The sequence below is a fragment of the Chelonia mydas genome, chromosome 5 (genome assembly GCF_015237465.2).
Source record: "Chelonia mydas isolate rCheMyd1 chromosome 5, rCheMyd1.pri.v2, whole genome shotgun sequence".
Classification (NCBI taxonomy): domain Eukaryota; kingdom Metazoa; phylum Chordata; order Testudines; family Cheloniidae; genus Chelonia; species Chelonia mydas.
Window position 1 is genome coordinate 41932326 of NC_051245.2, and position 17315 is coordinate 41949640.

General features: G+C 38.8%; 1 protein-coding gene across 5 annotated transcripts in view; it reads left to right on the forward strand.

Annotated features, from left to right (window-relative positions):
- MAST4 (microtubule associated serine/threonine kinase family member 4) overlaps positions 1-17315 on the forward strand; it is a 446036-nt gene that overhangs the window by 226674 nt on the left and 202047 nt on the right. For all 5 annotated transcript variants that reach the window (XM_043546459.1, XM_043546460.1, XM_027821471.3 and 2 more), the window contains one exon: positions 4636-4667. In XM_043546459.1, the coding sequence (XP_043402394.1) occupies positions 4636-4667 (32 nt within the window). The remainder of the gene's footprint in view (positions 1-4635; positions 4668-17315) is intronic.

Here is a 17315-nt window from a genome sequence, read left to right on the forward strand (position 1 = left end):
AGTTTAAGTGGCTCTTTCCTTCAATTTATATGCATCCTACTGAAATCTGTAGTAGACACCTATTGACGTATATTGAAGTTGATTCACTGGTTGCATTGATTTCTTAGCATTAGGTGAGAGGAGAAAGTTGAAACATAATGTAATATTGTTTATAAATTCAAGGGCTCAGTTTAGATGTTTAAATGCCCTGGCACCCTTTTTCAGGAGGACTCACCATGGAAAATTGTTGGGGCTACCTATAGGTGAAAAGGAAAAACGGTAAACGTAAGATTATTTTTTTTTATATGTAAGCCACGGAAGCGGTTGGTATTTAAGTGGCAGAATAATTATGTAATGAAACTGCTTGTAACCTGGTGCCTTTTGGTGTACTCTGTGTGTACACACACATTAAACAAAGTCACCAACTAACCTAATGACCATATCTTAATGAGATGCAAGAAGCTGGAGACCTTCAGATCTAAGGCAGCAAATTATAGATGGTAAATAGCAGTATTGTTTTTTCTCATGTTATTTCTTCATGTTTTTTAAAAAATAGTGAATTATTGATATTTACTTGAAAGATTTCCTTTATGAAGCTTTTAAGGACAGCTGAAAAATCTCTTAAGATCAGACTTCTGAATATATGAAAACCTTGCAACTATTGAAAGATGAAGCTGATTTTACTGTGGTTCTAAAAGGTACCCAGTATCCACAACATTCGCTCACTCTTTAGCAGCTTATGAACATTGTAGCTTTTATTGATTCCTGAGAATGGGACTCTGCAACATGCAATAAAAGTCGATGGCACCTTTTCCCCTCCATATAGGGGTGTGTAGATCAATATTTGAATTTACTGTAATTTACTGGTAATAGGTAGAAGAACTGAAAGAATTGCTGTGTTTTCTGGGTCACAGCTGTGGTGTATATCCTTTTTATTTAAACTCTGTTGTAGGTCAAAGTCTTTCCCCTACTAAATGGAAACATAGTTAGTAGTAGAGTTGATACGCCTTATTTATCAATGGGCTTTAAAAGACTGGACACCTACAGTCTGCTGTGTGAATTAAAATTGTACTGGCTGACCTAAATTTCGTAAGACCTGAAGGACTGCGGCATGTACTGAATTTCTGAATATTTTGTAAGTTATAAACCCAAAAAGCTTCTGTGGTTTTGAAGACATGTTACTAAAAATAAAATGCTCACTGTATTGTGACAGTTCACTGATTAATGATTAGCTTAATTAAATCATGTACACACAGTCCTTATTGTATCTTCAATGTAATTTAGCAAAGGCTTGTACATATCTCCCAAACCTGAGACCCAACTTAATATATTTGTAGGTTTGCAGACAACAGTCTCAAGGCAGAAAGGACATTACATAGTTGGGACAAGATTCTCTTGTTTGTGAAGTGGCGTAAAGCAACCTTAATGCCAGCTTAAAGAGAAAACAAAGATATATAGTGAGGTCATCTATCTCTAAACCTAGACCACCCCTGACAAACATCTCTCAGGGATGGTCTAGGTATATTTAATCCTGCCTCAGCACAGAGGGATGGACTAGATTACCTGTCAAGATCCCTTCTGCCCTATATTTCTACTTCTTGGTGATCCTTGACTGCTGGAATGTTTTTTCGGGCCATAGGCACCCATCGTGAAGTAGAGCTTTTGTGCTGATTTGTCCAGGAGGTGTATGAACTCAGGACCATGGAGACACAAAGTTTGGCTTGAAGCCACCTTTGTGCAACCTGCATCCCCAAGTCCTGTACTGGGCACAGCTCATCTGAACTGGAACACCCACCCATGAAAACCTGGCCCTTGATTTTACACTTAATGAAGATCCTTTCTTAAACAACAATTTTTAGTGCCTGGGAATAATTAGCTAACTTTATGGCATTTTTAATGCAACTGAGATTCGAACCCACAGTTCCAAAGTTAAAGATTAGCATGTTTCCAGTATGCCTTGTTAAGCTTTTTTCCCCACTATATACTAAAAGCTGTATAATTCAGTCATACATAGTCTCTTCAGTTTGTGAAATAACAGCTTTTCAGATGCATAGGAACAAAATGCCCTTTTTCCTGAGTCTTAGAATAAGGGCATATCTACATTAGGGATATTTTCACTGGGAAGTATCTATACCAGTGTAAACGATGTACTGCACCGGGGTAGAGGAAGGATTGAACTGAAGAAATTTACCTGGAGTAAGACAGTCTATGCTAATACATTAATTAAGGAATTTTGTATCCTGATGCAAAAATCCCTAATGTAGAAAAGCCACAAGTGATGTGAGACATGTCTAAGAGCTATAAACTGCAAGCCTTTCATGTACTTAGTGATAGTGCAAAACATAAATTGGATGATGACTTGCAGTGAAGTTTTCTATTTTGGAGGTACTCAAGCCTGTGATAAATGTGAGAGAACTGACCTGGCATTTTGATGTCAACGCTATGGTATATAGGGAAAATGTGAAGATACAGACATTGTCTAAAAAGGAAGTTTGTTTTATTTATTCATTTATTTTTGGTTAGCTGCTTATTGGTATTGCCATGCTTTTTTATTTTAAAATCATGCTTAAAAAGTGATATTTGCTCTGCTTTGCTTCAAATGAGATCTGTGTGCGTAAAAATAACTTGGGTGTGAAATTTACTTTGTAAAAACTGCCAACATCTTTTAGTACATCTTTACCCTCTACTAGTTATCCTTAGTGATTTATCTGACATGGAGCTTCTCCAGTAATTACAAGGCAGTACAGCAGGAGTGCCCAAAGCACGGCCAAAGGACCAAATGCAGCTGTACCTGCATACAACACTGATCATCTGCAATTTTGTTACTAATAATGACAAACTGAGGGGGAAAAAAATCTGTTCATCTACCAAGAAAGATCCAAGTATAAGGGATTGATTTGGTATACTTGTTAAGTGTGTGTTAAATTAGAAGCAGTTTCTGGACACTTGACAAGATATAAATGCGATCTTTGCTCACAAAATGTGAATAGCCCTTAATATTCTGCCTTTTTGAGCATATGCATTATGACTCTTAATTACATTATGTCCACAGGTCCCCTGCCTCATTTACTGTACAAGATGGATGGTGCTCAGAAATGAAGCAGTTTGATATTTTAGTGGCCCCTGCCTTATTCACTGTACACCATCTAAAGTCTGCAAAGAATATAGAAGTATTCATTTCTTCGTGGCCCTTTCTAGGGTGACTGAGTGAGCCATTTTCATCCATTTATTTGTGTGGTTTTTTTTGTTTTTTGTTTTTTGTTTTTTTACACGTTCATATGCATTATCTGGTCAGAGGGTGCACAAGCATTTTATGCACTGTGTAGAATCTTATTTTTCTGATGCTTTTTTAAAAGAGAAAATTCTAACATCTCACCTTCTAGCTAGTTTGGTTTGGTAATGTAAATTAACTATACATCCATTAGATGTGTAAAAACAGTATGCTAGGTGTGATCAAATAGGAGATACAAGTATAAAATTATTCTAAACCAGGGTGATTAAAAATATCCACCTAACAGGCCTTCACAACCCACTAACACAGCCAGATCTTGTGTTCTGTTGTCTTTGAAATCAAAGTATCTTCCTGGAGAACATCTAGTACTGTGTATCTCATAGGTCAGATGAGGGCCCCTGCATTTAAATGCAGGCTGTATTCCCATCTGAACAAGATTACAAAGAAGACTTTACAAATGTAGTTTTGAGAAAATAAGTGGAATGGCAGAAATAGAGGGAGGTGAATGAGGGGTACCAAAGTGTAACAAGATATGGGTGTGTGTGGTGGGGGTTGGAAATTGGAAAGCAGAAAATGGAAATTACATAATTTATCTGATATTAGCTATCCCACTTCTAGGCATATATCATGCATCTTTTAGATGGACAGAACTTGGTGGGTCTTGTAGCTGTCTTCTATCCGAAATACTAATTGAAAATATATCAGCTATATTGAAAATATAGTAAATTCTCACTAATTCTCATTTAGCTAATACACAATCACAACAATTCTCGCCAAATGGCAGTTTCACCCTACTTCTCAGCAAAAGTTTTGTGTTTAAAAAAAAAAAAGTGCATTGTGGTGCTTTGTATTAAGACTTCATAAAATGATGTACTCCAGAACATTGTATGAGCATATAATGAAGTAGTGTAACCGGTCAAGCTATGCTTGTCAAAATAAATGAACAATATCCATGTTGTGATGTAAGAACCTTGATATTTGTGACTGATTCCTTGGAGCCTGACCTTGTCAGGTGCTGAATATCCTCAACTATTTTTGCACACAGTAGGTTTTATGGAAGATTAGCATATAGCAGAACTGGGCCTTGCTAATTTTACTTTCTTTAAAAATCCCCAGTGAATCTGGGCTGTTAGGTTATTCTGTTTGAAATATGATCTGAGAACATTTCTGTCACAGATTCTATTGAACATTCCCAAAGATAAACCTAAAGAAAATCAGAGTTTGAAATAACAGTATGTAGCAGAACATGAAAGAAGATTTATACAAAATTTGTATAATCCTTTATTATATTCAAAACATATCTGCGCTGTCTGTGTACAGTATTGTTGAGATTGAAGAATTATGGAACTTAATTTTAAAAAATGGATATTTCCAACTGCATTCTTTTGATTTCAAATGTAATGTGATCTTTTTTCATTTTACAGAAGGAGCTGAGTCTTCCAAGAAGAGGAAGTTTGTAAGTAGCTAAAGTTCCTTCCATTGTGTTCACTGCACAGTATGTGGTTTGACAGTTCTTCGATATGTCTGTTCTTTTTTCAGTGGGAGATGGAATGAAGGTTAAATGTGGCAGGTGATTGGCCTTACGATACACACACAGAAAATTGAGATTGTAAATGAATACCCATGGGTCGATATGCTGTGTTCTGAAGATTTATACTGGTGTGGTTTAGTGGCCTGTTATGAAAGAGGCTATTGTGAAAGACTTTGAAGGTTTATGCTGAGGTTATTAATAAAATAAGTGTTCCTTATGTTATGTTACATTATTTTAATTCAGATTTTTGTTGTTGTAACCAAGCAAATATTTGCTTTTCTCATGAACAGTGCAACCTAAATTGACGTAACCTGATATTGCTGATATAGAGAATATAGAAATAAAAAACTGAACAATTTGGGTAAATGTATGTAATTGTATGTATATAGTGTTTTAACCAGAGGAAGTACAGATTGTGCACATCCTAGCATATATTATTATTGGGCTAATGTATTAATGAAAAGGTATTCAAATATGCTGATACTTTATGGCTACTTGCACTTTTCAGATTTATGTCCCTTGACTTTATCTTTCCTACATTTTGAACTATTGTATTTTAAAAGTTGTGGTTTTGTTTGCATTTCTTTTGTATCTCTTTCTCTAGGATGTCTGTGTAGAATTACATACTCTACAACGCACAACTGGTCGATTATAATTTAATAGTACTTGAGTACTTTACTAACAGCTGTTCCATATATAGAGGCAACCTAGAAATGTTGTATTTAAGACTGATTTCATAATCTCATGACTCTGAGCAAAATCTAACAAAGGAGAGATCTTAGCTGAGAAGAATACTAATACTGTATATAGAATCTTTATCCTGGAGGTCCCAAATTTTATATAAACATACAGCACCATCAGAATGCTGCTACTTCTGGCATACGAGTGGTTGCACTGATCTATAACATGCTGCTTAATAATGTAGGTAGGAAAATATTGGCCAAGAACAAATACATTGTTATGAAAGTGATGCAGAGCAGAGATGTTTTAGGATTTTACAGGTTTTTTCTGACCCATACATGCTAAATTTCTGGAAAACATGTGTTTACCTCAGAAGATGGACTGAATCTAAGATTAGAACCAGTGAATCCAGATGGTCTAGGTATTTCAAAACCCACAGGTTGCTATGACATTTCTTCTGGCTATGTATGTTTTGGGCCTATTGAAGAGCTTGCATGGGTCCCAAGCCAGAGCATGCAAAGCGCTATCTGTTAAGTGTGAAGTCACTAACTAGATCTAAACAACTGCAGCTGTCAAGTGGCCAACAGTCTGGGTCCATTCTCTTCTTGAAATATTACATGAAAATAGATGCTAAGTGCTGAATGTTTTACTCCCTTTGGCATTATAACATGCCTTGCGTGTGGTTTTAAGTTGCTATTCTAACCGGTCACATGCTGAACATTCAACACTTTCGTTTGTTTTGCTCGCAAAACAATGTGTCTCCTTATGGGATTTTCAGAAATGACTCTGGGGAGCTGGAGTGATAGTGTTTCATTTTTTCTGCTTAGTGCGTTTACGTGGATCAAAGGGTTCGAAGTTCAAGATACTGGTCACATGGATACCCTTGCCGAAACTCGTATTTTTAACTTCTGTTTAGCTCGTGTTGGCTAAGACAGGCCACAGAAACCAGTATGTGCTTCAGACTGTAGAGAACTCTATTTCTGGCACTTGTCAATACTGTTGTCTCATTTGATATTGCTGTCTGTATACCCAATGCCAGGCTGCCTTTTGGGGTCTTGTTGTTTTGAGAACATCACTGAGGTGATGCTCTGTGACTTTGCCCAAAAATGTTGCACACTGACACTCATGAGTGGCTGAACAAGGAAGACTACAGTTTTGTACGTACTTAGTAACTCTCCTGTTTCGTAAAGTGCTTTGAAAGTAATCCAGTTAATCCTCACAACAGTGCTGTGGCGGAGGGGATACATCAATATTCTTATCCTCATCTCAAAGATGGACCAATAGCAGAGAAGTTAAGTGATTTGCACAGGGCCACACAATGAGTAGTGGTTTTATTGCTGGGTGGCTTCAAGGGAAAGGGTGGGTTGGTTCCTCCTCCCCCAGCAGGCTTTGTGTTGGAGGGAGATGTCTCCTTTTTCCCCTCCAAGGATCCAGCAAGAAGAGGATAGGGATGGGGAGAGGAGTCAGCGAGTAGATGGCAAGGATACTTCCCCAAATGGTAACAGTAAGGGAGTCCTGGGGTTTTGCAGGAGGTGCAGTAGTTTATGGGGCTAGGAAAAGATGTCCCAGTGAGGCATGGGAATTTCCCCACTGACTGAACTTCATCCACTCCCTCTCTGAGTGCAAAAAGCATATTGAACCTCAAACCCAGTCTCTCTATGATTGGATTTAAGCCTTGATTCTAATATTTTGTCCAGCTTTATTCATCTGGCTGTCATCACAAGTTCCCAGCTTAGCATATCTGTTGCATCACAAATGCCAAGACAGGGAGTTGAAATGTGGAAATTGCACTTGATAAAGAGCTGAAGTACGATCGTGAAGCACCATGGAGACTGACTGAAATCCTGCAGTTCCTTCCTTAGAGACTTGGTAGCTCTGTTGGTAGGTACCCTTTGCTAGGACTGATGAGAGAGTCTCATGCTGACAGATTTCAGAGTAGCAGCCGTGTTAGTCTGTATCCGCAAAAAGAAAAGGAGTACTTGTGGCACCTTAGAGACTAACAAATTTATTTGCGCATAAGCTTTCGTGAAGTACAGCTCATTTCATCGGATGCATGTAGTGGAAAATACAGCGGGGAGATTTTATATACATAGAGAACATGAAACAATGGGTGTTACCATTAACCATTATGAGGAACACCCATTGTTTCATGTTCTCTATGTATATAAAATCTCCCCGCTGTATTTTCCACTACGTGCATCCGATGACGTGAGCTGAAGCTCACGAAAGCTTATGCTCAAATAAATTTGTTAGTCTCTAAGGTGCCACAAGTACTCCTTTTCTTTTTGCGGATACAGACTAACACGGCTGCTACTCTGAAACCTAAATTAGAAATATACATCTCAGAAGAAGGTTATTTATCTTAAGCATTTGAGGGGCCACAGAATTTTTCATGAGTTAGAAGTAATTAATATCTGTGAAACTAAAATATTGTGATTTCAAAAATATTACAAAAGAAAATAATATAGAATGTTAAGAAAAATAAGAGTTATAAAACTGCATTCCATTGTCTGTAAATACCTGTTGCAGTAATAAACAATGTTTTATGGCTAAGGAGGCGTTATCTTCCTTGACACTGTGGGCCTGTCCCTGGTTAACAGAAAGCAAAGATCTTCCTAGAAATGTCCATAATTAGCTTGAATAGTTAATGGAATTAAATAAGCATATATGCTATCATTCTTCAAGTGTCATGTGTATTAAAATAATTGAATCTCTTAAATTCAGTAAGGGCAAGTTTGTAATAATATAGTTATAGTTATGGTTAGTTAAACAGAAATTAAAAGGTACAGTGACTAGATTGAAATCCCTACAAGCTGCATGGACAGTTCTCAAAGACACCATAATAGAGGCTCAACTTAAATGTATACCCCAAATTAAAAAACACAGTAAAAGAACTAAAAAAGAGCCACCGTGGCTTAACAACCATGTAAAAGAAGCAGCGAGAGATAAAAAGGCATCTTTTAAAAAGTGGAAGTCAAATCCTAGTGAGGTAAGTAGAAAAGAGCATAAATACTGCCAAATTAAATGTAAAAATGTAATAAGAAAAGCCAAAAAGGAATTTGAAGAACAGCTAGCCAAAAACTCAAAAGGTAATAACAAAATGTTTTTTAAGTACATCAGAAGCAGGAAGCCTGCTAAACAACCAGTGGGGCCCCTGGACGATCGAGATGCAAAAAGAGCACGTAAAGACGATAAAGTCATCACAGAGAAACTAAATGAATCTTTGCTTCAGTCTTCACGGCTGAGGATGTTAGGGAGATTCCCAAGCCTGAGCTGTCTTTTGTAGGTGACAAATCTGAGGAATTATCACAGATTGAAGTGTCACTAGAGGAGGTTTTGGAATTAATTGAGAAACTTAACAGTAACAAGTCACCGGGACCGGATGGCACTCACCCAAGAGTTCTGAAAGAACTCAAATGTGAAAGTGCGGAACTATTAACTATGGTTTGTAACCCGTCCTTTAAATCAGCTACTGTACCCAATGAATGGAAGATAGCTAATGTAACGCCAATATTTAAGAAGGGCTCTAGAGGTGATCCTGGCAACTACAGATCGGAAAGTCTAACGTCAGTACTGGGCAAATTAGTTGAAACAATAGTAAAGAATAAAATTGTCAGCCACATCGAAGAACATAAATTGTTGCGCAAAAGTCAACATGGTTTCTGTAAAGGAAGATCATGTCTTACTAATCTATTAGAGTTCTTTGAGGGGGGGTCAACAAACATGTGGACAAGGGGGATCCAGTGGATATAGTGTATTTAGATTTCCAGAAAGCCTTTGACAAGGTCCCTTACCAAAGGCTCTTAAGTAAATTAAGTTGTCATGGGATAAGAGGGAAGCTCCTTTCATGGATTGAGACTTGGTTAAAAGACAGGGAACAGAGGGTAGGAATAAATAGTAAATTTTCAGAATGGAGAGGGGTAACTAGTGATGTTCCCCAAGGGTCAGTCCTAGGACCAATCGTCTTCAACTTATTCATGGAGAAAGGGGTAAACAGTGAGGTGGCAAAGTTTGCAGATGATACTAAACTGCTCAAGATAGTTAAGACCAAAGCAGACTCTGAAGAACTTCAAAAAGATCTCACAAAACTAAGTGATTGGGCAACAAAATGGCAAATGAAATTAAATTTGGATAAATGTAAAGTAATGCACTTTGGAAAAAAGTACCCCAACTATACATACAATATGATGGGGACTAATTTAGCTACAACTAATCAGGAGAAAGATCTTGGAGTCATCGTGGATAGTGCTCTGAAGACACTCAGTGTGCAGCGGCAGTCAAGAAGGCAAACAGGATGTTAGTAATCATTAAAAAAAGGGATAGAGAATAAGATGGAGAATATCTTATTGCCCTTATATAAATCCATGGTATGCCCACATCTTGAATACTGCACACAGATATGGTCCCCTCATCTCAAAAAAGATATACTAGCATTAGAAAAGATTCAGAAAAGGGCAACTAAAATGATTAGGGGTTTGGTACGGGTCCCATATGAGGAGAGATTAAAGAGGCTAGGACTTTTCAGCTTGGAAAAAAGGAGACTAAAGGGAGGATATGATAGAGGTATATAAAATCATGAGTGGTGTGGAGAAAGTGAATAAGGAAAAGTTATTTACTTGTTCTCATAATATAAGAACTAGGGGTCATCAAATGAAATTAATGGGTAGCAGGTTTAAAACAAATAAAAGGAAGTTCTTCTTCACTCAGCGCACAGTCAACCTGTGGAACTCCTTGCCTGAGGAGGTTGTGAAGGCTAGGACTATAACAGGGTTTAAAAGAGAACTGGATATATCCATGGAGGTTAAGTCCATTAATGGCAAATGGGTAAGGAATGGTGTCCCTAGCCTCTGTTTGTCAGAGGGTGGAGATGGATGGCAGGAGAGAGATCACTTGATCATTCCCTGTTAGGTTCACTCCCGCTGGGGCACCTGGCATTGGCCACTGTCGGTAGACAGGATACTGGGCTGGATGGATCTTTGGTCTAACCCAGTATGGCCATTCTTATGTTCTTATAATTTATTATAATATTAGTTTAATAACCATTTTTGCACCAATACTGAGGTTTATTCCCCAGAGTGAGAACATTCCATTTTTTGTAACTACCTGTAATAAGGGACACACATTTGACTTCAGTGAGAGAAGGGTTGGGCTTGCAATGTAAGAAAAAATTGCGTTTAATGCAAATCTTCAGAACATCGTTGTGGATTTGACAATGAAATACCAGCACTGAATGAGTTCTGGTAAGACTTCTGTCTAAGTATGCTACTAGAGAGAGCCAAAAAATAAATCACATGGAAGGTTTCATTCAGTTGGTATGGCTAATGGTGATTCAAGTCCTATTAAATCAGCTTTTCCTCTAATATGCACAGAACGATCTGCATCATAAAAAATGAGATGCCTTGAAGTCTCACTATGTCTCAAATGGAAACAGCAGAAAAGTTTTTATTTGAAGATACAAAATGCCTTATTTGGAAAATAAAAACCTATGCCAGCAGGGCTGTATTTGACCTGACATATCAAGAAACATTAAAGTTCTCTGACCTGAATATTTTGGATCCTGAATAAATAATTTCAAGACCCAGCCCCATTAGTCTGGAATACAACAGTGTTCCAAGTCATGGAAGAATTCTAGTCATGGAAGAGTTCAAAGGCTTGTTGCTGCTAACCTCAGGGTTTTCATTTGCAGTGAGTTTCCAGTGGTTGTATTTTTCATCTGCCTGGGAGAAAATAAAACTTACACAGTCATTGTAAATGCTCATATTTAAGACCAGTATATTTACCAGGCATTTTTTCACTCTCCCGAGAATCTGTCTCGGGGTAATTAGGTAAATACAGGATTCTTAAATTATTATATTTAATAAAATTTGTCAATTCTTCCTCTGAAGCATCACATTTATTTTTATCTAAAGGCTGAGTTAATACACTGAATTTGACCCTGTTAATGTAGAAGGTTTCCACAATGTCTTCGATATTGGCAATCCCAAGCATTCAAAAATTCATGAGTCAGGCCCCAAAAAATCATGAGATTGATTTAGAAATCACTTCCGGTATGTCTACACTGTGATTGCTGGAGCCTAGGCTCTGAGACCCACGAGCAGGGAGAGTCTCAGAGCCCAGGCTCCAGCCTGAGCCTGAATATTTACACTGCAATTTTATAGCCCCACAGCCGAAGCCCTGTAAGCCTGAGTTAGTGGACCTGGGCTCTGAGACTCTGCTGCAATTTTTTTAATATCACAGTATAGACGTATTCAGTGTCACTAAATGCAATTTACAGTAGAAGACTTCATGCGTATTGTGTGGTGTCTAGACACATAAGATACTTAAAAAAATTATATATGGATGTGGTTCTATCCAGGTGTGCAGAGAGGAGAGAAGAGGCCTCTCCCCTCCTTGCCATAACCCTTGGAATAGGCAAAACACTGTGTTTTAGTTTCAGAAAAATATCAGGGGGTCATGTGACAATGGTAAGGAGTCAGAGAAATATCTGCTTTCTTATATCATGGAGCAAGAAACTTTATAAGAGTAAGAGACAATATTATCCTTAAAGTTAGTCTGTCTGCTGGAACCTAATCAAGCCCCTATCCTGCCTGGCTTTCTGCTGTAGATGTAAAGAAGCAGTACACATCCTTACAAGTACCGACCCATATCAGTACCCCAACTGGTGCTTCACATCCCTGAGGGAATTTTTGTGTGGCCATTGCCCAAGCCTCCTTCATGCATGAGCTAATGCTGGCTGGTCAGACAACACTCTTACTTTGACTCTCGAAAGCCATAAATTGACTCATAGTCTGGGTATCTGTGGTATAATTAATTTGAATAATCATTTCCATGAATAGGTGAACATGTTACTTGGAGGTATCTGTGACCCAAAGAGCGGCCCAGAGGGCATGGCATTCCCTGGTATGTAGCAGCGAGTCTGAACTGGCCTGACCAGCTTAATACACCTCACACACTCTCGTCATGATATTTATCCAAAAGGTGGCAAGTACTATATCACTGGAAAGCAAATAACTCACTGCTCATTAATATCCTTGCAGGATGTATGTACGGTTAACCCACAAAGAATTATACAGATGTGCTGCAAATGTGTACCTAAAATGTGTTTAAGCTAGGTATGTCAGGGAAAGTTGAAAAGCAGGTTTTTCTAGAGAAGGGAAAGGGGTCAACACCTCAAGCCAGTTGTGGCCAAAGACAGTGGCCTGTTCATTTGTATCAGAGATTGCAGTAAGATAATTTACATTGCAAAAATCGTAAGCTGGAGAGAAATCAGATCCTAACTTCTCCCCCAGTTGTGATTTTTACAATGTAAATGACAGCGTGACATCTATACCAATCGGGGAAGGGAACTTTATCTGGGGATACACTTCAGAAGAATATATTTTAAAGGTTTACTGGACTATAAAGAGAGGCGGAGGGAGCCCCTAAGTTATCCTTCACCTGAGGAGTCACAGAAACCAAGCACTTTGGCTTCGGGTGTTGGGTCCTGGCTAATGGCTGGTCAGTCATGCTGGAAGAGAGATTGTGATGAGAAAAACTTCTTTGAACAAAAGACTCTAAATTAAGTCAGATTTTAGTCTTAGAAGTGTGTTTTGCTTTTTCATTTGTAACCATTTCTGCCTTTATTCTTTCTACTTGGTATCACTTTAACATATGTCCTTATGTTGATAAACTTGTGTTACTTTTATTATAAACCACCTCAGTGCTGTGACTGAAGCAAAGGTGTGTTAACCCCAGTTTAGTTAATAAGCTGCTGTGTACTGTCTCTTTGAAGGAGCAGTGAACTTTGTTAGCTTGTGTGAATGCTACAATGAAAAGGGCTGTGCAGTGCAGGAAAAGTCATGTTTGGGGGGAGAATTCGGGGCTGAAAGGGCTGTTGGTATCACCTCCAAGAAGAAACCAGGCTGGTGGAAGCCAGAATGAGGTCATTGTGCTGTAAGCAGGCTGATGGTGTTAGGGCTCTGAGCCAAAGCTGTACAGCACGGAGGCACTCAGAGTTACAAGTCAGGTTGTGACACAGCCCCTTAGTGGTCTGGGTTGAGCGCCAGAGCATCACAATATCTTAAGATTTTTTAGCAGTGGAGTTACCTGTGTATCTGGAGCACCTGTATATCTGTGCTGTCTGAGTGAAGTATGTCTTGCGCTTTAGAATTTAAAAAAATGTCAGAGTTAACTAATAGCCTGTCAGTGATCAGTAATTTTTCTTCCTATTAAAACACCACTCATTTCCCATTATGTCCCTTTTTCCTTTGTGCTAAAGGTCTTCAAATACTATGCCCAGTCTCATCAACATAGAAACGTTAAGTATTTATAAGCGTCTGCAACACAACTGTTTGTGGAAATCATGAAGCTTCAATCAGAGAGAACAACTCCAAATGGATTTCTAGAGGATTGGATAGCTTTTTTCCCCACTGGTTAGCAATATTTAAATCTGCTTTAACTGGGCATCTATATGTTTATAGGAGTTGAGCAGTGAATTTTTTCAATTGCGTCTCATGCAGAGTGAAACACTATATCAGACCGCCCACAAGGCAATATAATCCTTAGTGGTTATGGTGTTCCTGTCAAGCTAACAATGCATTTTTATTGTCTAACAACTTAATCAGCGTTATCACCATTGTTAGTCCTTGTCAACAAGTGGCTCTCTCCCACAATTTCTTCCCATTGACCTTTGTTTTCATTTTTAAGTGACTTTAATGCTCAGAAAATTACCAGGTTGACCGCAATGGAAACATAAACCTACTGACCCCACAACAGTCCCATTATAGACAGCATAAATCCAGCCTTCCTCATCAATCACTGGCTCCATTGCTCTTTATAGAGCATGGTGTATGCACCGATAAGTTCTTTAATGGCTGCTGAATCTGATGTGTGAGTGACAGTCCCGTCCACAGGTAGGGCACACCAATGCACTAGCAGTGCTCTGAATCCAAGCAGTAGATTCTTTCCTCATCTGATACCGGTCATCACAAAGCTTAATCCAGTTGCCTTACAACGTCTCGCTCCATCTACAAGATGTCTTCACCAACCAGAGTGAGCATTCTGCATTCCTTTCCCAATCATCCACAGAGATTCCAAAGGATGCTGTCGTTTTTACAAGCATCCCAATATCTGCACAGAGGTGTGCCTCTTTTTCTAGGCCCTTCGCGTTTCAGCGTACAGCACACTCTTTGGGATCCTGTAATCTGGCATTCACTTGACTTGTCCAAGCCACTTGAGTCTTTTCTTACTAATTAACATTCCCATGAATGACATACCAGCATGATTTAACACTTTTACGTTTGTCACCTTGTGTTGCCATCTTATTCAAAGAATTTTATGCAAGCATCTGATATGAAAGCTGTTTAGTCTTTTGGTATGTTTGGTGTAAGTCGTCCATGTTTCTGAGCCATATAGGAGAGTGCATAAAACACACATCTCATAAATACAGATTTTCACTTTAGTTGACAATTTGTTATTATTCCATTATCTTGCAAAAGACCAATGTTCCTGGCTGCTTTAACTAGTGAGCTCAGCATCAAGATCTACACTGCTGGTAACAGTAGAGCCAAGGTAGCAAAATTGGTCAACAACATCTGTCTAAGGTGATATCTGGAACTGGTTCTGAAGAGCCTTGGTGTATGATAAGTCTTCTTCAAGCTTATTGCTAGCCCAAAGATTTTGCATGAATCAGAGAACTTAATAACAAGATGTTGTAGGGCATCAACACTATAAGCCACAAGGGCTGCATCTTCTGCAAACAGGTCCCTTATGACAGTCTCCTTCACCTTTGTCTTAGCTCTGAACCTTGCAATGCAAAACAGTTCTAGTATAGATCACATCAGTTCAGCTTTTCCCATACCGCCCCAGAAATGGATCACCTCTAAAAGTGAAGGAATAAATCAGTCTCTAATCCAATGTAGCCCTTCTGAGAAAGCCGTTAGTGGTGTCAGTTATGCAGGTGGTTTATATGATAGACACCGATTCACTGTATCTGCACTGCAGTCGGGAGGTGTGATTGTAGAATATGTAGGCATACTTGAGCTACCTTTGATTGTGCTCACTAAAAAATAGCAATGATGCTATAGAAGCATGGGTGGTGATACGGGCTTGCCCCCTGAGTAGGTACTCAGGGTCCTGGGCGGGTTTATATGCTGTGGCTAGCCTGTGCTACTGTGGCTTCTGGGCTATTTTTAACATGCTAACTACATTAGAGCTAGCTTGGGTATATCCACATGTGCGACAATCGCATCTCCTGATTGCAGAGTAGGCATACCAAAAGACAATTAAGTCATTGCATCCAGTACATCAAAGCGCAGTCTGGAAGTAATGACTTTGTCTGTCTGATCTGTAGATGAAATGCTCCTTGTCCCATTACCAAGCCTGTTGTCATTCCCATATGTTAATACAACCACTGTCCATCTCATTCTGCACTTTCATTTAAAGAGGAACATACAAAGCTGACCAAAAGGCCAACAACCTTAAGAAGTAATTTACTACTATTATTATAATGCACTACCAGTGGGACTAATTTATGGAGAATTGAATGTTCAATGGATGTTCAAGTTTTGAATTTCTAGGACTATAATATCTGGTTGAACATTTCTCTAGTGTTGTACTATACTGTTACCTTTTTTATTTTTTGTCTGACTAAATTTAAAAAAAAGTAAAGAAAAAGTATGTAGACACCAGTGCAATTGATTGTAATAAACTCTCAACATCTATTCTTCTTGTTGCCACATTTTTCTGTGGCTTTAGGGTAAAAGGCCAACAGAAAAAAGAATACTGAGCCCATCCATAGTTAGCCACCATGCTTCCTTCCTGATGAAGTGTGCTCTGTGTGCGCACATGTGCCTGTAGAGAATACAGTTGGAAGTGCACTTCAGCTGACTAATAGACCAACATCAGCAGGGGTAGCATAGCATCAGGGAATGAAAATATTTTTAAAGACCTTTCTCTTTATCAGGTGGAGGAAGTGTGTGATCTCTCAGGCCAAAGGAAAACTAGCAGAGGGGGTCAGTCATTGGCATCAAATAATGGCCAAGTTGGAAGCAGTATAAGCAGGGTAGAGAATCAGACCACTCTTGGTGGGAGCAGAGATGGCTGGGGCTTGGGGATTTGTCTGCTTTGTCCAAAACCTGGTACTGCTTTGGAATAGAACCTCGCCTATACAGCTGAATTTTAAAGTATATGCTTACACTCAAATGAAAGTAACAAAATGAAAGGATGTTTTGGGCCATAGAAGCTTTTCTGTTACATGTGAGGTGCAAAGTTATATTTCAAGCACAAAACTCAACCTAAATATGTGTGTTAAAGAAAGGTTCCTGATTCTCTTACTGATGCCCTTGTCAGTTCTCTGTTCATCAGGGAAACACTACAGCAGTGGTGGGCAACCTGCGGTCTGCAGGGACGTGCTGACCGCCGCTTCCCGCAAAAGAAATACACCTTGAGTGAAATCCTGGCTATGCTGCAGTCAATGGCAGAATTCTGATTGTATTATTTTGGGCCACAATTTCACCCCTATACTATTTCCTTTGAGAACAGCTGCTGTTATAACTTGCAGAAAGGACAGGCATCCACATTATTTACTCACCTGAGTAATGTAACACTTGACCTTAACCAGATTGATACTGTTCTTTCTGACTTTTTCTCCTTGAGTTTAGTAGTGACTTGAATTAATAGAATCTTTATTGCTCACAAAGTCTGTAATTGAGCAGGACCAACCAGTCAGTCCCCTTAATAGGGAGAGTGATGTTACAAGAGCTTTGCTTTATTTTTGTCTTCATCTGGTAATAAGAGGACCTATAGCTGAGTCTCTGGCTGGCAGAGAGGGATTTGGAGACATCAAATTGATGGTAATTCATTACCTATTAATCTTCAGGTTTAAACACGGAGTGGGTAACTAGCACATATATT